Below are 26098 nucleotides of genomic sequence, written 5' to 3'. Positions count from 1 at the left end.
GGGCGCAGAGCGAGTGTTCATGCGACCTGACCGGGACAGGCGATCCAAATCTAAAAAGCACCGCAAGGTGAGGTGACGGTGGCCGGGTGGACAGAGTGGCCCGCATGGAAGCGCATAAACCAGCCCTCCTGACACCTCGCTGTCAAGCCTTTGTCTGGGTAGGATACCTAGTACCTCACTTGCGGCATCTACCTTACTTGGACATAGCATGAAATGGAGGGGGCGTGTTTGAGACCTTGTAGCAGCCTCGTCCAACGCTGAACTCTTGCGACCACTGACCTTTAAATACACCGGTGCTGATGCTTGGGTCCTTTCCTTGACTGACTTGACTGCTTGGGCCCGACGGCTGCTTTACTTGCAAGTGCACTCGGCGCTAAGGCACTGTGCCACATGGGGGAAGACAGCGACGTTGGCCATCTCTCCCAGACGACGGAAAGACACAAAGTGTTCCTTGTGGAAGGAACGGAACCCATGCATCCATCTATTTGCATCCCTCTGCATCTGCACCTGCATCTTTCCGCAACCAACTGCACGTGCGCTGAGAGATTGCTACCTACACCACCCTCCCTACCCTACCTAGTATAGTAGATTTGACTGGCACCACGGCTACCCAAGCACAAGCAAGCAAGCAAGGAAGCAAGGAAGCACTGTACCTGACGACATCGAGTGGGCGCCAACTTCCCTCCTCCTATCCATGTGCATATCGGGGGTCCTGTAACACTTCGGGCATCCGTCGCTACGACCAACACGGCATGGTAGACACTGTGGACTTGGAACTATCTAAACGACTACGTACGTACCTGGGGGCTTGACCTACGATTGCATTAGTGCACCTACCAGGCAATGGGCATCACGAACTCTGGTCCTCCACTCTCCACAAACTCCTCCTCTGCGCGCGGCCTTCTTCTATCAAACCATCCCACCAACACTCTGCCCTCGACATGCCTTGAGCCCCATTTCATCCCACCTCGTTCCTCCGTCATGCCGGCAAATTACGCTTTCTTCAGATACGCTCCCATCCGAAACGAACCAAGAGATCCGGCCCGCCCAGGTGTTCGTTTTCCCTCCCTTCCGACCCCAGCCAGCCAGTCAGCTGTGTGTTGCTGGACGGTGGCATATGGCCCCGCGGTCTCTCTGGCCTGTCATTCGTCGGCCACCACATGACGTTCGCGACTGGCTTGCAGCCGCATCATGTGCCGTTCCTTTGTTCATATGAGACCCTGAAATCCCCCCTGTCCGCCAACACCCAAAAGTCGCTCACTCTCTTTGCCCGCTTGCCCGTCCCGCCGTAGCGTTGACCTTCCAAGGCTTGCTGCACGTGAACCATGCTATCCTACGCGTTCATGTGCAACCTCCGGGCTCATCACTTCTCATCTCTGTCAACCCCTCCAAAATGTAACTCCCTGTACGAGGGAGGAAAAAAAAGGGGGCATCTCGCGACAGTGCCAATTTCGACATGACATCAAATTTCGGAGCGCCCTAATCAATTTGACTTCCTGGTCAAACACCCCAAACTTGACCAAAGCGTCTGGGAAGTCCCGCCGTACCGCCCAGCCGCCAACAATGTATTTAATCTCGCGAACCCGAACCGCTACCGAATCTTTTCACTCGAGTTTCGATGTGTCACCTGTCCGACACTTCGGCCGCCGGGCTTGGGCCCCGGGAGAATCTCGCAACTATATCTCCGCACCCGGTCCCGTCCTTGCACCTCGCAGCCCGTTCTGACTCCCTCGAGTCCGCCTACGCAAAGTCAAGGGACGGCATCATGACATTGAAGTTGAGACGCGGGCCAAAGTCCGGCAATGAATAGCAACGACGCAAGTGCCCATTACCCTGCTGCCGACGTCTCCGTTAAAATGCCGGCGCGAGTAATTCCTCAAGCGAGTGACAGATTAACCGCCTCCACTTCTCTGCACAAATTATTATTACGCTACCCTCAGCGAAATACTCTTCCGGTGAGAATATGGAGGCGATCAATAGGTGCACTTTACGACAAGATGAGTCTAGTGAGTGCGAGCGATATGCTGCCATTCGTGCATTTGCCCTGTGATGGTTGAGCACATGGTTGCCAGCAGCCAAAGCTTTCAGTGGCGTCCGAGGATGCCACGATGCACAAACCGTTCGGTCCTCTAGGAGTTCGTGGGATAGAAACTCTACTATTTCCAGATGGGTTCAAGGCTCGGACAGCCCGGATCAGCCCTCCATCGGTTGCGTTTCTCTGCCAAACATCAGGTTTTCCCACGGCGAGCACAAACGTATGCCAAAAGCTGAGGGCATATCATTGCTCCGTCGTCCGCGCTTCGCGAATGGGAAACAGTAAGCGAAGTCACCTTGACCTGTTCGTCGTAGCCCTATAGCCTCAGATCCAGCTGGCCTCCAGATTCAGACGGGGAGATGCAGTCCGTGGGTTGGCAAGAATTGCAGAGGTGCTGTTGTCAGACAAGTAGTCCTCGTTTGCAGTAATGGACGATTACGACCACCCGTCCAACAACAGACGCAGGCATCAAAGCGATACGCTCAGCGCTGTCCCCGGATCTCCAGCTGCTCAATGAGCTTTCTGTAACGGCCGCAGTAACCTGTCACAGGAAGCCGCTGGCTTGTTAGACAGGTTGTGGGCAAACCCACAATCGTAGGTACATGGGATTACAAGTTTTCCCTAGCACCAAGATATGACGTCTGTGGGTTTGAGCACCGGGGTCAAAGTGATATATGCACCGGAAACGAGATGGTTGGGGCTGTTATCATGGGGACGTCTGGACGTGATCATGGTCTATTTGACGACACGGCAGATGTACGTATCAACTCCGTTCCATTTGCGATGTTAAGCAAATCCGATCCCTAAGGCCCAAGGTATAATGCTTCATCGAGCATCTGTAAAGCCTCCTGACTAGGCAGATATGACCAATCCGTCCCTTGATCCCCATTGCTTTTTGTTTGTCGTCACGCGTACCACGTTCATGGTTTAGTCAGTTCCACCAACGGCACGGGCTGCGAATGTGTCAGTTGAACGAGTTCTCTTACGATGGTGCGCTTGCGCTGAAACGGGGACTCGACGTACTGTAGATCTTCATCTTGCTGTGCTGGACGACGGGCTTGATGATACCCTTCTCCTCGAGGTCGGCAAGGCATCTCCGGGCGAGGGAGCCGTTGATCTTGAGACGGTCGACCAGGACGGCAACGGTCACCAGGCGGTAGGACTGGACATCCTTGTAGAGCTTGTCGGAGGTGGTCTTGTCGAGGATGACGGCGTGCTGGGCCTTGTCCTTAACCTTTCCCTTGGACCTGTGGAATGGGTAAGTCGGCTGCGATCGATAGGAGAGGGCATGCGTCGTTCGAGGCCACAATGATGGGTCGGGATTCTCGCCAAGTGTTTTTCTCTCATGCGCATTAACAGAGTTTATACATACCACTGTCACGAACAAGTCAGCGATTGTTTCACACACACACAAGACACACCATGGGGGACTCAGTTGCAACGAACCTTCTTCTTTTGCTTCTTAGCTCCTGCAGCTGGCGCCTTTACACATCCAACAAGTCAGCACAAGTAATTCGCCAAAGGGCACGCGGTGTTTCGCACGCGCACACACGGGAGAGAGGGCGTTTCGCGGGGCGTACCATTTTGTCTGATTTGTGATGTCGTCGGTCGGAATTCAACAGGCACCTAGGTCGTCGGGGAGTAGGAATTTCAATTGTATGAGGTTGCGGAAAAGAGGTGCCACTTCTGACCACCCCTCCTGGCCGCCCTTCGGCTGCCCGAGGGCAGGAACCCTCGCCGCGGTGGAGCCCGCCATGACGCTGGGCGCGCCCCCATTGGTCCATCCGCACACCACAAGTCTGGGAAAAAAATATTTCGCTGGCTGGCGAAGGCCGTTTGGCTGGAGCTGGCCACAAACAAAGCCCTGGGCTCCTCATTCACCAACGCAAAGCGAGCCGAGTAGGAAAATCGAAACCCACTCTGCGGCCGTCCCTTTCGCACTTGGACAACTTCAACCCACGACCACCACATTTTCCCACTCAAGCTTCTCGACTTTCTTTCCCTCCCTCCCCAAAGGTTACTAACCCCCCAAAGGTCGAGCGAAAATGTCTGACGGCGGCGATATCGAGGTCGAGAACGTGGGCACCTACGACGTCCTCCCCAAGGACGTCGTCAAGGAGGTCGGCAACGTCAAGCTTTTCAACAAGTGGGATTACGATGTTGAGGTCCGGGACATCTCTCTGACGTGAGTCCCTCTCCCCTCCCCCTCCAAAGAACTCTACGAAAATTTTCTGCGCGCGCGAAACACGATTGGAGAAAGAGAAGGAACATCAAGGCCTGCGATTGGAATTCGACATTGGGGACACGCTCAGCTGGACACAGGACCAACGCAAAAACACACAAGAGAGGACAAGAAAAAAACAAAAAGTCAGAGGCTAATCGGAAATTGAATCGAACAGTGACTACATCTCCCTCCGCAACCCCGTCTATGTCACCCACTCCGCTGGCCGCTATGCCGTCAAGCGCTTCCGCAAGGCCAACTGCCCCATCATTGAGCGTCTCACCAACTCGCTCATGATGCACGGCCGCAACAACGGAAAGAAGCTCATGGCTGTCCGCATCGTTGCCCACGCCTTCGAGATCGTACGTCACACACGCACACCGCGGCCCCCCTCCTGACGGGAACCGCTACTCTCGAGGAACAATACAACTAACACCTTAACACAGATCCACCTGATGACCGACCAGAACCCCATCCAGATCGCCGTCGATGCCATCGTCAACTGCGGTCCCCGCGAAGACTCCACCCGTATCGGTTCCGCCGGTACCGTTCGTCGCCAGGCCGTCGATGTCTCCCCTCTGCGCCGCGTCAACCAGGCCATCTCCCTCCTCACCACCGGTGCCCGCGAGGCCTCTTTCCGCAACGTCAAGTCCATTGCCGAGTGCTTGGCCGAGGAGCTGATCAACGCCGCCAAGGGCAGCAGCAACTCGTACGCCATCAAGAAGAAGGACGAGCTCGAGCGTGTCGCCAAGTCCAACCGGTAAAGGGTTTGTCCTCTCTCTTTTCCACAACGTCATGTGGGCTACGACGAACTCTGTTGGCTGGGAACTTTGTGCTGTGTTTTGGGGGGAGCTGTGGAATACATGCTCTTCCCCATCACGCTTTGGAGATTTGGGGGGTGAGGCCTGTTGAGAAAATGGGTCTCCATCTCTCTCGAGACGTCAAAAAACTGCTTTTTGGGGGACAAATCAACGGAGGCGTGGTATTACATAACAGGGCAAAATCAACGTCTTTTTTCTTCATCGTCCTCCGAACAAAGAAAAAGAAGCCGGTGTTTTGATGCGCTGACCTAACTATTGCATTTGCGCGTTCGGGATATGGGGAACGCGGCTACGGCATCTTGTCTCGTAACGGCTTCTAAAGGTGGTTTTTTCCCAATAAAAGCCAAAAGCTCGTCAGAGCAGAATGATCAATACCCCGCGTTCCCCTACCTGTGTGCCCTGGTTATGTCGATGAGGGGGGGGGGGATGCCACACAACCCGCCACCTCTCCCGCTTGAGATCAGTCAAAGGTCGCCGGCCCACGATGTCACGTGAAACGATCATGATCATGACCACGCCCTGGAGGAAATACAATCGACCTCATTCCAACGTTTGCTCCTGTACAACTGAGACTTGCCTCTACGTGATTTCGTCGCATGACAAAGCCCCCCTTTGACACATCCCGCCGACTGTCCTGCCGCGGATAGTGTCAACACCAAGAATAGCCAAGATGAATTCTATTGTTGTCGACAAAATAGTAAGGGGAATTATTAGGGACCGTGGTCCAGTAAACAGCGAACCATCATGGTAAAGTCGTAAGTCATGAAGATCCGCAGGTCGGCCATCCAGGCATCAGGTTGAGCATCAACCCACTCCGAGGGCTTCTCTCCTCTCCTCTCCCTCTTTCCTTTCCGACAACATCCTTCAGTCCATACCACCGCCCGCCTCAGAAAACAGGCGTTTCTTCCTTGACATCCAGCCGCAAAAACATGCCCTTGTGCTCAATGCCCTCTTCCCACCAGGTCCCCATGCCCTCGTCCACCTGGAACCCCAACTTCTCCCACACACCCACGACGCCCGTCTGTGCGTGCACGCACACGAGACCCTTCCACTTGGGCACCTCCTCGGCGCTCGCGGCCCCGATCTGCTCTAGCCCCATCTCCTTGATGCTGGGATTGAAGTAGCCCGGGTGCGCCCGCAACCACGCCAAGGCCGTCGTCACCAACAGCCTCGCAATCCGGTGGCCCCTAAACTCCCGGACCACGGCCAGCCGGCCCAGCTTGACGTAGGGCTCCTTCCCGTCGTGCAGCGTCGTCGCGTGGTCCGGCACAAAGACCCTGGTCGCCGAAAGTCGCCTCTCCTCGCCAACGTGCTCCGCCGCAGTCTCCGCCGGCATCTCATCAATCAGGCTCGTCGTGTTCTTCTCCGCCGCCGGTGCGGTCTTGGTGTCCGGCGCAACCTCCGCGCCCGGATCCTCCTTGAGCATGCCGTCCCAGTAGACGCCCCCATTCTTGGGGTGCGGGGCGTGGGGGAAGGGCACGAGGCGGATGGTGCCGATGGGGGTGCTGCGCGTGCTGCTTCGGCGGGGCTTGACGATGTTGCCGGCGGCGTCGAGGACCTCCTTCTCGACGACCTTGTTGACGGAGGCGTACGAGACCCAGTGGCACGCGCGGCTATCGTCGGCGTCGAACTCGTTCTCGGCGGGCACCTTCTGCTCCTCGACGAAGACGGCCTCGCGCACTTCCATGGCGTCGCAAAACTCCTTGGGGATCGCCGCCGACTGCTCATCATGCGGCACGCCGCGGATGAAGGCGTCTAGCCGGGTCGGCTCGAGAAGTGAGACAAACGGTGTTCCCATGGTGAAGTCCAAAAGAGAGGCTGGCGTAATGTTTGTGCGGGTTTTTTTGGACGTGCCGAGATGGGATAGGTTGAACAGTGCGACCGATACTGGAACTAAGTTATTCTCACAAGTGGTGTGCTGTGGTTGCTTTAAGTTAGGCTAAAGTCGGAAAATCCCAAAGGACAATGTTTCGACTTCAGGGTGGCATCATGTAGGAGGGATGGAAGGACATTAATATCGAGTTGTCGAGAATCTGCAACCCAGAGTAGTCTCGTCTCAATGCAGGGAAGTTCTGTGAGGTTCAGGCAGGTACTAAGGGTAAGGGTACGTGCTCCCCGAGTGGTACGATGTACACACATCTGAAGGCAGGCACGCAGGTCGATAGCAAGCACCTCCTGGGGAGAAACGGGGAATAAGCACCGCCACCCACTTCCGGCCCGGTCGTCATCTGTAACCCGGCTTTCACCTTGAGCGCCCATTACAGATCATGCGACGCATCCGGGTGCTGAAAGAAGAGGGTTGATGCCGCGAAACAGTACCCAGCCGTAACGGCCGCGGCGCTTTGTGCGGATACTAGCCCTCCCAAGAGACCCCACGCCGCAATATGACGTTTGTAGGCGCACCTCCCCGGTCCCCCGGGTGGCGTTCCCAACCTACCGATCCAGCGGGTGTGGGTACTCGTCAGGACCGAGCTCCGGCGTTAAGTTACTTGTGTTTCTAGTTCGTTGTCTTTTCGGGCCTCCTGCATTCCCTTCAGGGTCCCCCATTTCACGTGTCCCTCCGGCTCATGTCGCATCAGACGGGTGTCATTGGGCAAGGCATCAAGATCAGCGGTGTGCGGCCCCCAAACTGCTCTAATGCCGCTTGACGAGACGGCAGCGAGCTTGGTCTAGACAGTAACCCTACCACCACTAGACAACTGTGTGGATGGAATATCCATCTTGTAAAAACGCACAGAAACTACGGGCAGTCTCATAGGGATGGAATTCGGGCGGTCTGATGTTCGACCAAACAAGCTTCTGGCAGCTCGATGACACTCGAATGCCGGGCCGTGCTGGCTTGCAGTAACCTTGATTTGTTCCCTTGCCGCATTACGTTTGCCTAGGGACGACTATTTGTAGCAGGACCGGCGATGATTCTAATTGGGCAACCTTAAGTCTCCTAGAACGAGCAGGAAACCCGTGTGCGTGATTCATGAGCCAGTTAAACAGGGCTACCAAGGGCTATATCCCGGAAGGCTGAGAAGTCACACTACATGCGAGTAACTTACATCGAGATGCATGGATGGCGGTCTTTTCCCGGTTGCCATTCAACAGACATGGATCTACTAAAGACCCAAGGGAGTATCCCGGGTTTGGGCCCCGACAAGCCTTGCGCCTAGCTCAAGAACAGAGAAGCTCCGTAGGATGGTTCGGGAAGTGCGGGTGCAACCGAGGTTATGTCATCATGAAATTCCGAGAGTGACATTGGCGACATCAACTCTGATGGATAGTTGGGCAGAGGAGTCTCTGGAACGGGTTGTGTAGACAGATGGTGCACTGTGCTACGGGTTGGCGTCTTGCAGACCAGGCCAAAGTCCTACCAAGACCCCGATTGATATGTCCGCGGCGCCAATTTGTCATAGACAAAACATACAGCATCAAGCACCATAGACCGCCTCGCTACGTAGATCATCCAACGGTAGTACCTCATGGCGAGAACAGCCCGAGAGATTGATATTGCCAGTAACATGGGCAGCCTGATACTGATCTCCCTAGTCCCAGCATCTGCACGTGAGGACCTCAATCGCAAAGGTACACAAAGACCAAACCATGTATCTCGGTTTTTTTATTGGCTTCCGCAAGTACGTAAAAGCAAGTCCTAGGCATGACGTTATGTTCTATACCACACGTCCCAAACCCCCAGGCAGGAAACTCCCCGCCCAAAAACGGACCGGCAAAGCATGTTTCGCGCGCTCATGTTTGTTCCCGACGCCTGGCACTCCCCGACTCGACTGATCTGGTATCAAATCTATGCGGCGACCTCGACGCTCTGCTCGACGCCGTCGGCGCTGCCAGAGTTGACCTTCTTGCCCGTCTTGGCAATGGTCTGGAGGACCTTCTCGTACGGCAGGCTCTCCTCGGCGACAACGGTGGCGGTCTGGCTCTCGAGGGAGACCTCGTAGGACTTGACGCCTGTTGCAATATCGCAAGTTAGTAAAACATTCTCCCGCTGTGTTTGGAATTCATGCGCGGTTGGTCGCTGCTATTCTGCCTGCCGCTGCTCACCGCCGGTTCCCCAGGATGCGGGAGCTACTCGGTGGGTTTGCGCGGCGGCGGAGACGGGACCGGCAAGAAAGGAGGGACAGATTGCGCCTAGGGGGAGAGTACAACGTACCGTCAAGCTTCTTCAGGACACGGTCGACGGCGCCGGAGCAGCCGCCGCAGCTCATGCTGACGTTGAACTTGTAAGTGTGCTCAGACATATTTTTTTTTTAAAGATATGGTGTTGCGTGTCGTAGGAAGTTGTGTGTAGTTGGGAGAGTTTGCGGTATGGCGTTTTTGGCGGGGTAGAGAAATAAAGGAGGGGCAGCGAGCTCCAGCGTCTTTTTTTAAACGTAAGGGGTGGGCGATGTCCCAAGGTCTCGCTAACGGATCAGAGTCGGCCGTTTGGGGAAGGCGAATCACGGTATTACGCAAAACGAAGAGTGAAAAAGGGGGTATCTTGATTGAAAAGCAGACAGGAAGCAGCCAGAAACCATGGGCTTGGGTGAGACGGACCTGATGTTGATTATATATCTGTCCCAAACGGACACCGGCACCGCATTATTAATTGCCATAGACATCGCTGCGCTCCGGCCGTGGATGGCGCAAGAGCTCCTTCCTACCTAGCTAGCGCCCACGCAACCGGCCACCATCCCCCGAGGGTCTCGTTTCTGAAACTTGCTCACTTCAGTCCCCCTTCCCCCAACGCTGCGCTCTCTCGTCCTCAACCCCCTGAAACGGACCCAGTCCTGCCGTACTGAGTGAGCACATTTCATTTTGGGGACACCATGTTCGCCGCGTTGCTGCACCTTCGAACCCGCATTGTCCCAGGAACCGCAGATCGACGTTGCTTCTCACAGTAGTTCCCAAGCTTCAGCTGCGTTTCCAAGGGTCGCCCCGTGCTCTCCGCCCATCGGGTCCATGGATGTTGCGTGCGGTCGAACCCGTCAGTTAGCCAGTTAGTGCAAGGGCCGGGGTCTGTGTGTGGCCACACGTTCGCGTGTCGGACTGCACAACATTTGAGCTACAAAGTCGGGCATGTAATGGTTGTCTTTTTCTGGAGGGTATAGATGCTCTGCGTCTATATACGAGTGCCGAAGAGAGAGAAAAAACCGTAGTAACCACGTGAATGTCCTTTGAAGCACCGCGCATATCTACTGCGGCTGGTTTCCGCCATGCTGCTGCTGCCGTGCCTCACCATCGCCGATGTCATTATCACCATCAATCAAAGGAGGTAACTCCTCGTCGTCGTCCGGGCCTGCGCTGTCATCACCCCCGCCAGTCGACTCCGCCGGCCATCCGCCAGGTATCATGGATGCCAGCAAATCGGCGAGTCGCTGGACTACACCGGCGGAAGGAGGCTGGCGTCCATCGCCCTCCAGATCATCGTCGTCTCCATCGCTGAAAGCGCCTTCCCAAGCATCACCAAAATCACCGCCCTCTTCTTCATCGTCGTCATCCGGGAACGCGCCCATCATAGCACCCATTGCACCGGCGCCCCCAGCAGCCCCAGCACCCGCTCCTCGCGCCGCGGCTCTTTGCTGCTGTCTCCGGAGCATGTTGATGAGCGCTCGCTCCTGTGCCAGCATTCCCTGTTCTCCATTCTCGCCACTTTGACGCCACGGCATCTGAACGCCCTGGCTCGTAAAGATATTCTCTTCCTTCGGAGGCGGGAGGGGGTCAAATGCGTAGTTGGGTTCCCGTGCGAGCATCGCTCTCGGGATGCCGCTCAACAAAGTCGGAGTATCCTCTAACCACGTCCATCTGGCTGTGCGATTGTCTGCCGGTAGGTCTTCTGGGAGGGCTTGAGTAGGCTTCTGTGCGATCTTGACGGCCTCCTTGAGCACGTCAATGGCTTGCGTATTGTTCCAGATATCCTTGGCCTGGTGGATATAGAGGTTCGTCCAGAACTCACGCTCGTTGGTGTCGGGTCGTACACCCCATAAGGGGGGCGGCGCTTCCACGTTCAACGCCTGGAAGAGGGCGCAGTAGAGCCACGGCAGCCGCTCCATGCCGGCTACCGCCGCAATCTTTGCCCCGTCGGTGTCGCCCACCTGGAGCTTCGCAAGAACAAGTGTTTGCTTGAGGTATGTATCGTCCGTCTCGTCGGCCACAAACTCGTGTGTGCTCATGAAGTCCAGGAGCCACTGCGCTTGGCGTGCACGAATTGCCAGCGTGTGGATAAAGTACTTCATGCCGTAAGGATCATTTGGATTCAGGCTAAACAGCAGCTTCGCCCATTCCAGTGCCGTCCTGTAAGTTCCCTTGCGGATCAGGCTCTTGAGGTATGTGTATCCGGCGAGCCAGAGCTCGCGGTTTTCTGGGCGGCGGAAGTCTAGGCGGGCCTTGCCCTGCTCTAGCTTTTGTCTGAAAGCAGATGTCGTAGCCCGTCCAAACGTGAACAGAGCTCGCTCACAAAGATCGGCTGCCAGAGCTTGGTTTTGGTCCTGGATGGCGACCTTGCTGACCTGGAGCAGGGTTGAGACGTGGTAAGGGAATCGCATCAGAAGCTGAACCATCTGCATGGGGTCCCCGAGCTGGACGCAGCTGAAGAACATGACCTGAACGTTATCGTATGCCTGCTCGTGCACAAAGGCGAACTCAGTGAGGCCATCAGACCCTTTCCTAATCTCCTTCATGACCAGTCCTGCCGCAGTGGCGCGTGGCCATGTATCCTTGCCCTGGATAAAGACGTTGCGGCGCAGAGATATCTCGGGAAGTTTCTTGCGCGGATCCCCTCGAAGTGCCGTTTCAAGGTCAACGTGCTGGTTGGCGCCTCTTTGTGCTCGGCGCGCAGCCTCCAGCTCGGCCCGTTCTTCTTCCTGCGCAGCCTGAATGGCTTCCTTTCCAAACAGGGCACGCATCTCGTTGATTGCTCTGAGGTATTGGGTGTTGATTTGCAGGAGGTCATCAATGTCGCGGCTTCGTTGTGCGAGGTTGTCGGAGGCGGTCGAGCCGGCATTGCGCGCAATGCTGAGCTCCTTGAGCGCCCGATCAATTTCGTCATCCTCGTCTTCGCGATCATTCGCAGGTCCGTCCTGCGTCGCTGCCTTCTTTGCCTTCTTCTTCTTTTTCTTGTTCTTCTTCTTGGCAGGCTGAGGCACTACCTCGGGCTCTGATTCCGGCTGGGCTTCGTCTTGCCCGTTGTCGGATTTCTCGTCATCGTTGTCGTCGCCATCATCGTCGCCGCCGCCTAGGGCTGCGAATAAACTCTGTCGAGGTTTGATAGTTGCGGGTTCGGGCTCGTCGTCACTGGATTCCTCGGTGGCAGGTTTGGTCTCTTGTAGCTGCTCGAGCTCTCTCTGCTTCTGCAGTTTGCGAAGCTGACGACTCGACATGGTGAAGCTCGTCGGTTCGATTGACTGTGGGAACTAAGGTAAATAGGTAGAGCTCGAGAGCGGAAGTAAGAATCGGCAGGGTAGTTGTTTTGCGGAATGGAAGAGTTCCTAGTCAGCACCAAGTCGGCAATGATGCGTCACGCCGGAAAGGTACCAGCATGACGTGTGGCGGGGTTTGGCGGGGCAAAAATTGCACAGCTTTTAGCCTCTAGCCCACCTCGCCTACCAACTCCTTCCTTGCGCAGCAGCAGCAGCAGCAAATTGCATTCACCAATTCCACCTCTAAACCACAAAGCCGTCCCTGTTGGATAAATACGACCAACCGAGTACATAAATGTCACAATGGATGCACTACAAGTTGATGTCACTCAATCACTTCGAGGTGCAACGTAGGTTTGGTGGTCGGCGTAGTAGTATTAATATGCGAACATGACCCGTAGAGTCTTGTCCTCCTCCTCGCCTAGTTCTAGGATTCTTTCACCACCAAGAAAAAAAAGCTCCTCTTTTCTCATTTCCTCATTCCTTCTCGCATGGATTAGCGCTTCCTTTTGCATTCATCCCTCCTGTCGACTGCCAGAGAGTAGGCATGTCTCTGCCGTCAGGTCGTGTTGATCCGGTATCTCCGCCCAGCTCAACTAGAAAACGAGAACGCAATGCATGCTACCCAAGCCTGAAATCCCTTTGTCGTCACTTCGCAATCATGAGACCGCAGCTCCCGTCGCTTGCGGCTACCACTGCCAAACTCCTTCCGATTCCATGCGTGTCAAAATAGCAGTCCTATGATTCCTGCCCGTCTGGCCAAACCAACTCACAGGACTTGCCAGCCCAATGCTCCGTCGCCGAGGGAATCCGAAAAAAATCGAGAATCGAGGGAGTGATAATACATCATAAAAAGTCTTGCTTGAAAGGATTTCCTTTCAGAGACGCTTCTCCGTTGAAAAACTAGAGTAGCGTCCATCAAAATCGTGTTCTTTTCGGTAGTCCGGATCGTGAAATCTCAAGACAGGTTGCTTGCAGCAACGGAATCGATCGAGGGGCTGGAGGCACGGGATGTACCTAGTTCGCAGCCGAAGGTGCAGCGGCGGCCTGGCCACCACGGCCACGGAAACCGCCACGTCCGCCACCACGACCACCGAAGCCTCCTCGGCCACGGCCGCGACCTCTGCCCCGGTAACCTCTGTAGCCTCCGTCAACGCTGCCTTGGCCAAATGTCTCCATGTTTTTGCGCTGCTCTTCGCCGCGCCATTCACGGCCACCAGGCTTTTGACCATTGTTGTCGGCCCGATCCTTGGCTTCACTCGAAATGTTGTCGAAGAATGACCGGGTCTTGTTGTAGGCGACTGGCGGGTTCGTACCAGTAACCTCGGGAGCAGGAGCTTCAATCGCGGGTCCATTGTTGGGAGTCTCACCCAGAGGCGAGCCTGCAATAGCTTCCTTGACCAAGTCGTCCTTGTTGAACTTCGCGTTTGCCTGAGCAAAGTCAAAGTCCGCATCAGGGACCTCGACCTTAGCCTGACCTTGTCTCCCGCCACGGCCTCGGCCGCGGCCACCTCCAGGCTGCGTGGTTCGGGCTGCGTTGACCCTCATCTCATTGACCTTCTTCGTCAAATTGTCCATCGCATTTCCATTTCCTTGCGGCGCGGCAGGAACAGCAGCATTGCCGGCGTTCATATTGGCCATGGCCAACGCGACAGCAGCCTTCGCAGCCTCAGTCGCATCTCGCACACTAGCGGCAGTGGGGCAGCAGCAGGCTTAAGAGCGGCCTGGGCGGCGTTGCTATCGTTGACGGGAACAGGGAACGCCTTGGGCATGGATCCAGCCAGAGGGATAGCTGGCTGAACGCGAGCGACATTCTTTGGTCCCGTGGGCACGGGAAGCTCGACGGGCTTTGAGGAGCCGGCCGTGTTCAAGGAAGCAGCAGTGGCCTTGACTTCTGCTGCAGAGGGCTTCGAATCGACAGGAGGCGTCGGTGCAGGCGCCTGCTGGAAACCGGGGGGAGGAGCGGGCTTGGATTCGCTCTGAGCACCTTGAGCGGCTGGTGTAGAGGGCTTCTGCTTGTCACCAGCAGCGCCAGTGGGCGCAGGCTTTGGGTCATGAGGACCGGGAGTGCCGCGGTTCTCAGAGACCTGCCCAGGTGCACCACCGGGGCCAAGGGGGCCGGGGGGACCCGGAGGGCCACGAGGCCCGGGAGGGTAGTTGTTGTAGTTGTTCCATTGATCAGGGCCCGGGGGGAAGCCTTGACCGGGAGGGCCAGGAGGGCCAGGAGGAAACCATCCGGGAGGCGGAGGGTACGGCATGCCGCCCATTCCAGCACCAGGGCCGCCAGGACCACCAGGGCCGCCACGCCCAGGAGCAGGGCCCCATGGGCCTGGTGGAGGGTAAAAGTTATTCTGGAAGGGCGGTTGTCCGAAACCAGGTGCTGGGGCGGCTGATTGCTAGGTCCCTGACCAGGACGGGGCGGGCCTGGTTGTAGGACATGATTAGCTGTGTTCCAGTCTAAAGTGTCCAATGTCCCAAGACAGGTAGGTTGAAAGCCTCGATTCAGAAGGAAGGCAACGGAAAGTTTCGACATCGTGTAAGTTGCGCTTTTCCGACAAAGACGATAAAATTTTACATCCGCAGTATTTCATCATGATAGGCGTTGTCAAGAGGTGCGAGGGGGACAGGGAATGTTGAGACTTACGTTTACGATTGCTGGGTCCTCGGGCATTGCAGGAGGCTTGTTCTCCTTGATGCCCGGGTGATCCTCGATCCTCAAGTCCTTGACATCGCTGCCACGGAAAATGATGTAGTCGTAGACCTGGTCGGAAGGTGCTATCTCTTCTTCGGGTCTGTTTCTTCGACCCTCAGTTCCGAAGGAGCGAACATTCTCGAGCGAGACGGTTGACTCGTCCGAGTTGATTTCGTGGAGAACGCCGACATATCTAGAGGCGATGAGCAAGGGGACTGGGGAGCAACGAAGAGTCCTCCAAGTCCTTACCGAATGTCGCTCTTGGAGATGAGGGAGATGCGAGATCTATATATGTCTGTGGTCAGCAAGGGTGTCGAGCGAGATTGCGCAGAGAGGGTCCAGGTCTTCGTACCCTAAGAATTCTGACATCTCGGATGGGGGGCTGCGTAAAACACGCAACCAAGCTGAGATTTTGCGACTTTTGGAAGAATGAAAGGAAAGAAAGGCAAGTCAAGCTGCAGACCAATGCGCTCCTGGAGAAAAGTAAATACAATGCCGGTAAGAGGACACGCAGAGAGTAGTAGGATGGAATTCGGGTGGTTGGGTGACGCGGTGGTGAGAAGAGGAGGGAGCAGGTAAGGTATTTGTGTGGAGGAAAGGTTTGAAGACCGGGTCGTGGGTGGTGGAGGTGGAAGGACAGCAAGAAGAAAGCGAAAGGCTGAAAGTCTCCACTTCTCACCGCATCTGGCTGGAGCCCTCCACCTTTTCACAGTCTGTTCCTGCCTGAGCTTGCGCGGCTGAACTTCGGGTGAGAAAAATAAAAGGAGCGCTCTCGCGCTTGTAACAGCTGACCCTAGCGGCTCCTGCCAGGGCAGAGCTCCTTTCAGCTCCAGCAAGAGCAGACTGAGGCATGCGCGACTTTAATTACTGCTCAGTCACACATCAACAGCTCACGCAAATGAACCAATCGCTGTTAACCTCATCTACTGCTTTTCTCTTACTTGGCACCAGGCGAGATGCTTGAAGAGCAAGAATCACCTCCCTAGCTTTCCAGGCTGACAGCTTTTCGATGTTCTAACTACCGACGCCGTTGCAGTGTGCACTATACTGCGATTTGGCTGTGTGGACATTACTGTACCATGATCTGGACACACATCCACTTTTGCCCAGGACCATCTACCGGATCGGCCTAATGCACTTCTTTTGAGCATGGATTGATTCCCTGGTTCACCCCCCCTTTATGCCTTTTAACGTAGCGCTTCCTCGAGATGACTTGTGCCAACATCGGGATCACTTGCACAGTACAAAACCTAACGTATAGAAGAGTAATCCGCGTGCTATTGGGCATGGGTAACGCCAACTGATGATCAGGTCTAAGGATGACCCTCTTCACCCAAACCATTCGGCTGTTTGGGCACCATCCTGCCTGCAGCTATCGAAAGATACCGAAAACCCTGAATGCTGTGTATCTTCCGTTTCCCCTTCCCTATATTCAAAGGACAACGGTGAGAGAACAAGAGCAATGCCGCTCAGTTCCCAGTCTTTCCAGTGACGACTCTCCGCATTTCTGCAAACCCTGACCCAACATACAATATCCTTATAGTATCGACTCTTTTGCCTTTTCTCCCTCATCGTACACGCTTCCCCTGATCACCGGTCAGTTCTCCTGCCGTCCTACAACGCACTTCTTGTCCCCGCCCTCATCTTCTCGGGGTGTGGTCGGGTTTTCTTCCTCGTCAAGGTTGATTTCGGCGATTATCTCGCGAGTCCAAGCAGGGAGACTCCCGACATCAATGTCGCAGATATCAGTTATGTCAGGCTCCAACAGAGATTGCGGTCGGGAGAGGTCGAGTCTATCCAGCTTGACGGCCTTTTCACGGTAATCCATTGTACCTACTTCGTCGTTTGCGCCATCACCTTCGATCATTCGTACATACTCTTGGACCGTATTTTGCCTGGGGGCCGGTAGAGCTCGGTCAGGAGCGTTTGATCCAATCCTGCGGCCAGCTTCCTTAAAAGCTGCCAATGGTGGCCATTCGACGCGCTCGTTGTGCGGTGCGTTTTCCATCGCCGTGTAGCATGCGTTCCAGCACAGATCGGCGCCGAATACCGGAGAGAGTTTGTCTGAGCCAAGACTGTAATGTAGGAGTATGCCGGACCTGAGTGTCTGAGTAGGATCAACCTTCCCTTTGGTCTTGAGCGGGCGTTGCTGTTCGTTAGCCTTCTGCTGTTGCCTCTTCTGCAGGGCAAGACTGCGTTGCACGTTATACATCTTAGTGTTCAGGTATTCGTCGAACCCCTTGGGGCTGCAGGCGACTTGTCGATGCCAAGGTGCCGCATTTCAGCCGACACCTTTCTGAAAGCTTCCCGAGCTCGTGCCGCGTCGCTTTGCCAGGTCAATGACTGGGACCACGAAGCAGACTCAACCGGTCTCTTCAACGGCTGTGGACCGCGTGTTGTGGCAAGTCTCGTTGCTTGCTTGCGCTGTGATGCCGGGCCAGTCGGGGCATTCGGAGGAGGTCTATTATCTTCGGTGCCAAAGTGGCATGGATATTGGTGTGGTCGACTTCGTCGGCTTCGCTCTGCTGCGGGGCCAGTCGGCACACCAGGCGGCAAATCTCTCGATGAAGGCTGATTATGAGTGTTGCAAACTTCTGTGTAACCGTCGAAGCCGGACTGCGATGTTGCTGCTGAGGGATTGGTAGCGGTCGATGTAGTTGATGGAGACGTTGGGGCGTCAACGTCTTGAAGCTGCGGTGCCCAGTTGAGCTGTCGATGCAAGTCCAATACCTGTGGATCAGAAGGCATGACGCTGAGAGTATCCGACGACGGTTCCATCAATATGAAATGGCGAGTGCGTCCTGGGATAAATATGGGGGTAGCGTCCTTTCCGAGGAGAGTGGAAAAGAAAGAGGAGCCGGTATTGGTCGGTTGAGGACTATGATGTACTCGAATCATGTTGCTTTCTAGGTGGTGCAGCGAACCGAGTGGCGGCTTGTTGCCTATACTTCGGTTGGTTGGATGGTATTCATATAGTCGCGCTGAAAGGTGACGTTGTGCAAGTTGGTCGAAAACTGCGCCGCCTGTGTCCTTCAGCTCAAGCAAGTGATGATAGAAAATTGTGCCCAGCTGGTGACAGCATGAAACCGAAGGACGCTGGAGTGACGGAAGGCAAAGCAGGGCGGTAGCGGACGGGGCAGGTGCGCTCCTCAAAGGTATTTCTCCGCCGGTACCAGACTTGCTCTTCGGGCAGCGAAAAGCATAAGTGTTAGGGTAGTCACGCCGAGAGGAGAGATAGCAGTGGGCTTGTGCTTGTCAAAAGTTGAATTCGGTGCGGAACTCAAGACTTGATTGAAGGTAGCTTTTGAATGCAAGATTAAATGGATCTCATTTGACTGATGCTTCTAGCTGCGATTCAGCATGATGAGTCTCTGGCAAAGCACATCTCAGTCGCTGCTTTTGTTGAGAAACCCCAAAAGATATCAAGGGGAAAGGTATATGTAGAATCGTATGGATAAAGCACGGAAGGATCGAAGAAAGGTCGTTTTACAGAATGCCTTGGTAGGTGCAGTGTTGGACAAAGAATTACGTTTCTTCAGGAGAATCATGCATGTCAAAACCGTAGATGATCCTGCTTCTCGAGAGTCCAATGATCGTTTTAACCAATTTCACAGGCTGCGAGATAAGTACGCGTGAATGTTTCTCAATGGATTGAACTAAATGATCCACGTGGTCCATTGAGTTAAAAAAGTTCTTACCTCGATGAGCTGTTCTGGGAATCACACTGAATAGCAACAGAACTAGATAAAATGATCATTTTCGGATATCTGACTCTGTCACTTTCAAAGCTCAGAAAACCGCTTGGGAGCATTTATGAAATGAGGAAAGTATCATGCAAAGAAACCAGCGAGTATGGTTTAATTATCAGGTTGTAAGTAGTCACCACACCAGGTAAAAAGACTGGAAGCGTTACATAGAAAGAAAAAAGGAAAAAAATCTTCTTTGAGAATTTCTAACGAAGCGTGATTAGGTGCTCATGTATATGAGAATTCTCGCTCCTTATGGAGAGGAGCTCACAACGTAACACGTCTACAAGCTGGCTGAGATACTGAATGCAGCTTATGAGGACTCTGGGAAGTCGATGATGATGTTCCATATACCGATTAGTTAGATCGCCGCTAGTCCAATGCTGCCGAAGGTTTCAACCAAGACACCTCCGCAGTTTTCGAGCACCGATATATCAGCCATATTCACAGGAGAAAAAAAACCAACAACTCGGGAAATCGCAACCTTTGAGTCCAAGTCTTCGAGACCGCGAGCATACGTACCAGAAGGCCTGGAAACCTTCTGGCAGTCCCTGAGTGAAGACTACGGACTCACGTTTGGGAGACTCATGACTTCCAGAACCTTGAGGCATTCAGGCAGTTTACGGCTTAATGAACCTTTCCGAAAGCCATGGGTCACCGAGGACGTAGGCCTTATTAAGACTTGTAACAGATGATGTTAGTTGTTCAAGTTGGTTAAGAGACTAGATGCACCTTGATGCATAAAATTGGAGTATGGACTTATCAAGGATAGATCTGTCATATCTATGCATGTCAGTCCCCACATTACCCGACCGAGGCACAACCGGCGACCGTGCAGTAGCTTCTCAACAACTGCTCCAAAAAAACCCAGGACGTTGAAGCCCTTCCCTCAAGCTTCTTGGAAACGGCCAAGTATAAGCTCGCCCACATCAGCGCAGCTCAAACCTCACATCAGGCATTCCATTTCGATTCAGGACAAACACTCCGACAAAATGGCCGCTAAAATTACGCTCAAGCTGAGCAACCGCTGTAAGCAGCTATTGACAACTTCAGATTACGGAAAAATTACTTACACAAATGCCAACAGCACCGAAGCAGCCGATCAAGAAGCTCCCCGAGTCGATCGAGGTTCCCGCCGATGCCACCGTCGAGGAGGTCAAGCATATTGTCGCTCGTCAGGCCGGCATCAGCGACTTCAACCGTGTTGGCCTGTTTGATCCTTCCACACAGAAGACGCTGAAGAACCGCAAAGCGCAGATCAGCTCTGAGCCGGCCGTCATGTCGGCCGGGCAGGTGTTGGTCAAGGACCTTGGTGCGTCGCAACCCCTCGAACCCAAATGACTGCCATTCGATAAGGAGCAATTTTCCTAACTAACGCTGCGACGCAGGCCCCCAACTGGCATGGAGCACCGTCTTCGTGATCGAGTACCTTGGCCCCATCCTCATCCACATTGCCGTCGTCGGCTTGCGCCCTTACATCTACTCGGGGCCAGGGGCCAAGAAACCCTTGTCACCGACCCAGCTCCTCACCCTCGCTATGTTCCTCGGTCACTTCCTCAAGCGCGAGTACGAGACGCTCTTCGTACATAAGTTCTCGGCCAACACAATGCCCCTGCGTAACATCTTCAAAAACTCCTTTTTCTACTGGGCCTTCGCCGGCCTCCTCAGCGCCTGGCACGTCTACTCTCCCAGCTCGCCTACGGCCCTTGCCCGTAACGACGCCGTTGACGTTCTCGGCACCATCATCTTCCTCTTCGGTGAGGCCTCCAATGCCATCGTCCACCTCAACCTCGCCAGCCTGCGCTCCCGCGGCGGCACCGAACGCCAGATCCCCCGTGGCTACGGCTTTTCCCTTGTTACCTGCCCCAACTACATGTTCGAGATCCTCTCGTGGATTGGTGTTATAATCACGAGCCGCAGTTGGGCCGTTGCCGTCTTCATCGCTATCGGCGCTGCCCAGATGGCTCAGTGGGCCAAGGGCAAGGAGCGCGCCTACCGCAAGGAGTTCCCCGAGACGTACAAGAAGAAGAAGTTTGTCTTGCTGCCCGGCATCTACTGATGGGCGCGCTGCGTCAACTGGAGCTTGCACTCGTTTTGGACTGAGCTCAACCGGTTCGCACTCAGCACCGTTTCTTTGGATTCCCCGACGCTCACGAGGGACACCATGGTGAATAAGGGTCATGGAAACTGTATCATCAAAGAATATAGAGGTTTCTACTGCGGAAAGGCGTTAAAGGAGGAGGATCAAAGTTCCAATCATCATCAAAACGCATATCGCTGCGCAAGTCCAAACCAAGTCGTGAAGTGTCGTAACCATCGTCCAGTCGTTAAAGAGGTATCATGTGTCCGTCCCAGCTGTTTGTGAATCACAAGGTCGAAATCGACGTCGTCTCGGACCCCTTCGCCTGCCCCTCCGTGCCGTTACTCGACTCGGCCTCGGTCAAACTCTGGCTTTCCGAGCAGTCCTCATGACCACCATCAACCTCCATCGCCTCGGCATCAAGCCCATGCGGACCTAGCTTCATCTTCCCCTTATCCAGCCCCTTTCCACCGTCGTCTCCCATCCTTGCATCGCCTTCCCCATCGCCAGCCTCGCTCCCGCTCCAGCTCCCACTTCCACTCCAACTTCCGCTCCCACAGCTCTTACAATCGCTCCCGCAGCTGCCCTCTCTTACCAACCGAAATGTCTCCTCGAGCACCAGGAAATCCCTCTCGAGCACCTCGGCCCAGTTCTGCACGTTACCCAGCTCCTTGACTCGACGCGCCGCGTCCCCCGCGAACCGCGCCAGCTTATCATTTTCCTTGCGCAGCGCGTCCGTCGCGTTGACCACGTCCCGCTCCTGCTTGTCCAGAGCCGCGGCGTTGGAGTGCAGCATGCGAGCGCGCGTTTGCAGCTCGCCGTCAAGCATGTTCCCGATGGAGGCGACGACGGCCGCACGCGCCTCTGAGACGTGGCGCTCTTGATCCTCGCCGGGGAGGGTTTGGTGCAGTTGATGTGGTGAGGCCGAAGATGGGAGAGCAGTTGGGGCATGATGCGCGATGTCTTGGGCCTGCGGCAGCCCGGAGATGGATGTGTTGGAGGACTGGGAGTGCTGCCCGCGCGCCGCGCTCGAGGCGCTGAGATGCTGGGACGCGGAAGTCGTCGTTGTGGCTGTGCTCGACGACGGCGCGGGCGGGGGATTCCTTCCCGCTGATGAGGATGAGGACTGCCCAGCGAACATGATGCCGGTGGCTTCTTTAAAGGGTGCGTGGAACCGTCGAGGGCGATTTGAATGGGACGAGGGTTGACGGCAAGCGGTTTTTTACTACGGTGGCTGGTAGGACGGATCATGATATGCGATCTAACGTGATCATAGTCCTGTCTTGACCGGCTAGGTCGTGGTGACTGCGAATCAGAGAGTGCGACGGGGACGGCGCATCCTCCCCGCATACCTAGAAACGGCGGGGTAGTGGGGCCAGATTCCAGGTGTTGATCATCCGCTGCCGTCTCTATGGCGTCTTCTCACCCCGCCAGGCTACCGGTAGATGGCAGGATCGGACTTTGAGCCCCACTAGCAACGATAGCGTTGCTCATGTATGCATTTCAAGACTAAGTCTTTTCCAAGCTTTTCTCACGTCAGCGCTTGAGGTCATTGCCCTGGATACTGCCATGGAGGGCGCAATAGGTCTAGCGGCTAGCGGCCAGAGTGGGTTGTTTCGAAGGAGCCTTACGTGAGAAACAGAGATGATATTGATTGAAAACATGCAGCCAGGGACTAGCTTAAAAGAAGCTGTTCTTCATGTATTCCATGGCTGTTCACAATTGAATCCCTTTCACAGTATCTCAAATTTGTATTTAAAAAAAAGCCCATATTGGAAGTCAGCATCTATCAACAACACCGTCATAATGGTCTCCCTCTACCATGCTTCCATCCCCATGATGATCAAGTATTTGGGTAATCTCAAAGTCGTTCTTGCAAAGGCCGAGCAACATTGCGTCACCAAGAACCTCAATCCAGAAGAGATGATCAAATTCAGACTCATCGAAGACATGCGAAGGTCTGCCTCTAACCCCTTACCCCCTCCCCTACCGATCCAACGTCAAGTTTTCTTTACAAAGTATACCCCATCTAACACCACAAAGCCTCGACTACCAAGTCCAATCTGTATCCAATACAGCAAAATTTCTCGCCACTCGCCTCGCTCTGCACCCGGACACCTACTTCCCCGACGACGAGACCACCTTCCCGCAGCTCCAATCTCGCGTAGACGCCACCATCTCCATCCTCTCTGAGATTGACCCCTCTTCGATGGAGGGTAAAGAAGATGCCGAAGTTCTCATGGAAACCAAGTCTACCGGCACCTTCCGCTTTACGGGCTACTCTTACGTCGTTCAGTATGCCTGCCCCAACTTCCACTTCCACCTTAGCTCCGCTTATTGCATCCTCCGCCATTTGGGCGTACCGCTCACGGCGTTTGATTATCTCGATACGCAGCGCGATCTTTTTATCAAGGTCGAGGCGCCTCCTGCGCCTCCTTCTTAAGGTACCTGGGGGGATGTGGGATCATGGGTTACTCGATTAGGGTTCCAGTCCGCTTAGCTAGCCATGACATTCTCTGGATCCTGGCCAGCATGAGAATAGTCTTCAACGCAATGACCAAGATGTCCCAGTGTCAGTGCCGATAGTGGGGGTTTTGATGTGTTCTTATCCTTGTGCATGGGGTGCTGCTAACCACCCGACCCCATGGACTCTATAGAGTGCTAAAGCTCGAAGATAAGACAAAGCCGGGCATCCACTGGTCGTCGTCAACACAATTACTACTCCAGACCTTCAGCTCTTTACATTTTTGTTCTAGAACCGCTTGCGAGTATTTTGATTGGAGGCCTATCAACACGCTGTCCGAGTGAATCCTGCGTCTAAACACTCGACCCAGGTGATTGCCGGCCTGGGAGATACATCAAACCAAAGAGGTCACCTGGCAAAACACCTGGATCATCACACGGTTCTGGCTACGGGTTTCTCACAAGCATTTTAGATCACAGCGCACCCTTTACAGCCACAGGTGATTCGCAATCTATTTGAGTTAATGATCAGTAGCGATGCCACATGAGTTACTATGGGTTGAACTTATTGATGCTGGTTTACGTATCTATACCTAACCTCTATTTGGCTTGGCCTTCTGTGTAACCTCTGTTACACAACGGTTGAAGGAGGCGAGGATGTCCTCCGCCTTTACTCTGCATATAGCGTCGCTATTGACCAGCCATTGTCCTTCCGCATGCTTCTCCTTAGCAACCGTCTTCCTCGTGTCACTGTGTACCGCTGACCTTAAGCTCTTAGCAATGCCAGCGCTTGGATATGCGAGTAATCCAAACATGCCCGCGCCGCTTTTTGTCACCAAGCTTGCAGCACCTTTGCCAATCCCCTTGACGGCACCGAAAGCACCCTCCTTCTTGCCTCCTCTAACGGGCTCCATTACAAAGTCGCTGATCCCGTCCACGAAGCCCCACGCAAAGGTTTTCCCTGCCACGACGGCGCCGCTCTTAGCATCAGTGACTAGGCCGTGGTCACGGACATCTGTGCCAAAGTGCTTCGGAACCGTCCTCATTCCTTCTGTTATGGCGAGAGGGATATCTACCAGCATGCCTTTGGTCGCTATCGGTGCAAAGCGACCAATGCTTTTTGCTGATGCGCCGGCAACTTTACCTGCCATTGACCTTTGTTTCCCCTTGCTTTTTCCGCTGCTCATGGATGCGACCGAGCCGCGGTCGTCAAAGGAGGCATCTTGCTTAAGGTCAGAACTGTCGCGTTCTAGCTGCTGCTCCTTCTCCAATTCACGGGCTCGTCGTTGGGTCTCGTTACGGTACTCTTCAACAGGTTTCGTTACCATACCCGTTATAGACTGCGTTAAATCTACTGCTGTCGACATGACAGCAGACGCTCCTCCAGAGACAGGATCCCACCGCGTAGCATCGATGTTGATGGGTTTGCTCTGATAGCTATACAAAACGAAGAGTCAGCCGCTTGAAACCATTTGGCTCCTTGACAGAATGCCATGGGGTGGGAAGAAAGGGTAACCAACATGGAAAGCTGTTTCAGTTGCAGTACATCATGAGACAGAAGAACTTCAGCAGCCATCTTTGACAGTTTAACAGGCGTCTTGAACTTCGTGTAATTCCACGCTGCGGGCTGACTGGGTAGAAGGTCGCATTGCATGCGTTTTCGGGGCAGCTGCTTCCACCATGAATCCACAGCGTTTTGTACACCCTTTTCAGCGGCCATTTGCGTCGCTATAGCTTGTGCTGCTGACACAGCTTCGGGCGAGTGGCAATAACTGATAGCAGCACTAAGGTTATTGGGGTTGAGCTCTTTATGATGAATAGGTCTGGGGCCAGCGCCAGCGTTGGCGACCATGTCACCCCAGAATGGTTGGCTGAGAAGTGGTGTAATCGTTAGCACGAGTTACCTCTCTTACAAGGTTATTACACCATGTACTAACAGAAGACAGACTTACTCTCCGAAGAAAGGAACTATAGTTGTCGGTTTGCCATTCCTCAACCCGCAAGCCGTCGTACCAGCGCCTCCATGGTGCACCACAGCCGCTACATGTTGAAACAGCCATTCATGGGGGCAATCGCCGATCCAGTAGATAGAATCGCTTTGCGAACCAGCCAAGTCTGACCAGCCTTTGGAGATAATGGCTCGCACCCCTGCCATAGTGACTGCGCTCAGTATGGTGTTGACCATGCACTCGGGGTTGTCCAGCACAATACTTCCAAATCCGATGTAAACTGGCGGAGGGCCTGCCGCAAGGAATTGGACCAAGTCTTCGGGCGGGGAGTACTGAGGCATGTCGCGAAAGAAAAAACCACAAACGTCTGCCAGAACCAGTGTTAGCAGATGGACATATTCTTGCAAGAATCGTCCCAGTGTTTAGGTATGTTTGTCTGAGGGCCCTCACCAATGTGTGAGCCCCAGTCCCCAGGTTTGGGAACGAGAGCTGGAGACCAGCAATATGTGAATGGGATCTTCATTGATTCTGCCAGCATGGGTCCATCAAACATGGCCACAGGCTCCAAGTCCAGAGTTTTGCGCCATTTGTTTATCACATCACCAAGTCTACAAAATGTAGTAAGCAATTGAACGGCAGATGAACCGTTGCAAAGGAATAAGGGAGAGTATATACCCTTGCCAGGTCAAGT

The 26098-nt window shown here is 54.5% G+C and overlaps 10 protein-coding genes across 10 annotated transcripts; 3 read left to right on the top strand and 7 right to left on the bottom strand.

The window, feature by feature from the left end:
• Positions 1-2962: 2962 nt before the first annotated feature.
• ColSpa_07391 (40S ribosomal protein S25) lies at positions 2963-3791 on the bottom strand (the record flags this gene model as incomplete). Its single annotated transcript, XM_049273603.1, has 3 exons — positions 2963-2988; positions 3059-3282; positions 3727-3791. The coding sequence occupies 3 exons, from the start codon at positions 3789-3791 to the stop codon at positions 2963-2965; spliced, it is 315 nt and encodes a 104-aa protein (XP_049129560.1).
• Positions 3792-4080: 289 nt separating this feature from the next.
• ColSpa_07390 (40S ribosomal protein S5) lies at positions 4081-5020 on the top strand (the record flags this gene model as incomplete). Its single annotated transcript, XM_049273602.1, has 3 exons — positions 4081-4220; positions 4435-4618; positions 4703-5020. The coding sequence occupies 3 exons, from the start codon at positions 4081-4083 to the stop codon at positions 5018-5020; spliced, it is 642 nt and encodes a 213-aa protein (XP_049129559.1).
• A 943-nt stretch (positions 5021-5963) lies between these two features.
• On the bottom strand, positions 5964-6875 carry ColSpa_07389 (uncharacterized protein; the record flags this gene model as incomplete). Its single annotated transcript, XM_049273601.1, has 1 exon — positions 5964-6875. The coding sequence occupies one exon, from the start codon at positions 6873-6875 to the stop codon at positions 5964-5966; it is 912 nt and encodes a 303-aa protein (XP_049129558.1).
• Positions 6876-8867: 1992 nt separating this feature from the next.
• On the bottom strand, positions 8868-9321 carry ColSpa_07388 (metal homeostasis factor atx1; the record flags this gene model as incomplete). The annotated part of the gene is made up of 2 exons (XM_049273600.1): positions 8868-9031; positions 9234-9321. The coding sequence occupies 2 exons, from the start codon at positions 9319-9321 to the stop codon at positions 8868-8870; spliced, it is 252 nt and encodes an 83-aa protein (XP_049129557.1).
• Positions 9322-10254: 933 nt separating this feature from the next.
• ColSpa_07387 (ribosome quality control complex subunit 2) lies at positions 10255-12438 on the bottom strand (the record flags this gene model as incomplete). The annotated part of the gene is made up of 1 exon (XM_049273599.1): positions 10255-12438. One exon carries the CDS (start codon positions 12436-12438, stop codon positions 10255-10257), a length of 2184 nt encoding a protein of 727 aa, XP_049129556.1.
• Positions 12439-13494: 1056 nt separating this feature from the next.
• ColSpa_07386 (protein sum2) lies at positions 13495-15538 on the bottom strand (the record flags this gene model as incomplete). Its single annotated transcript, XM_049273598.1, has 5 exons — positions 13495-14136; positions 14166-14828; positions 15122-15362; positions 15419-15454; positions 15522-15538. 5 exons carry the CDS (start codon positions 15536-15538, stop codon positions 13495-13497), a joined length of 1599 nt encoding a protein of 532 aa, XP_049129555.1.
• A 1228-nt stretch (positions 15539-16766) lies between these two features.
• On the bottom strand, positions 16767-17381 carry ColSpa_07385 (uncharacterized protein; the record flags this gene model as incomplete). Its single annotated transcript, XM_049273597.1, has 1 exon — positions 16767-17381. One exon carries the CDS (start codon positions 17379-17381, stop codon positions 16767-16769), a length of 615 nt encoding a protein of 204 aa, XP_049129554.1.
• Positions 17382-19907: 2526 nt separating this feature from the next.
• On the top strand, positions 19908-20974 carry ColSpa_07384 (putative enoyl-CoA hydratase 2, mitochondrial; the record flags this gene model as incomplete). The annotated part of the gene is made up of 3 exons (XM_049273596.1): positions 19908-19944; positions 20003-20227; positions 20304-20974. The coding sequence occupies 3 exons, from the start codon at positions 19908-19910 to the stop codon at positions 20972-20974; spliced, it is 933 nt and encodes a 310-aa protein (XP_049129553.1).
• Positions 20975-21281: 307 nt separating this feature from the next.
• Positions 21282-22136, bottom strand: ColSpa_07383 (uncharacterized protein; the record flags this gene model as incomplete). Its single annotated transcript, XM_049273595.1, has 1 exon — positions 21282-22136. The coding sequence occupies one exon, from the start codon at positions 22134-22136 to the stop codon at positions 21282-21284; it is 855 nt and encodes a 284-aa protein (XP_049129552.1).
• A 665-nt stretch (positions 22137-22801) lies between these two features.
• ColSpa_07382 (uncharacterized protein) lies at positions 22802-23438 on the top strand (the record flags this gene model as incomplete). The annotated part of the gene is made up of 2 exons (XM_049273594.1): positions 22802-22953; positions 23039-23438. The coding sequence occupies 2 exons, from the start codon at positions 22802-22804 to the stop codon at positions 23436-23438; spliced, it is 552 nt and encodes a 183-aa protein (XP_049129551.1).
• Positions 23439-26098: the final 2660 nt, after the last annotated feature.

Source organism: Colletotrichum spaethianum (assembly GCF_022836535.1).
Source record: "Colletotrichum spaethianum MAFF 239500 DNA, contig18, whole genome shotgun sequence".
NCBI classification, from domain to species: domain Eukaryota; kingdom Fungi; phylum Ascomycota; class Sordariomycetes; order Glomerellales; family Glomerellaceae; genus Colletotrichum; species Colletotrichum spaethianum.
Note: the sequence above shows the minus strand (reverse complement) of the source record. Positions and strands in the feature narration are given on the sequence as shown.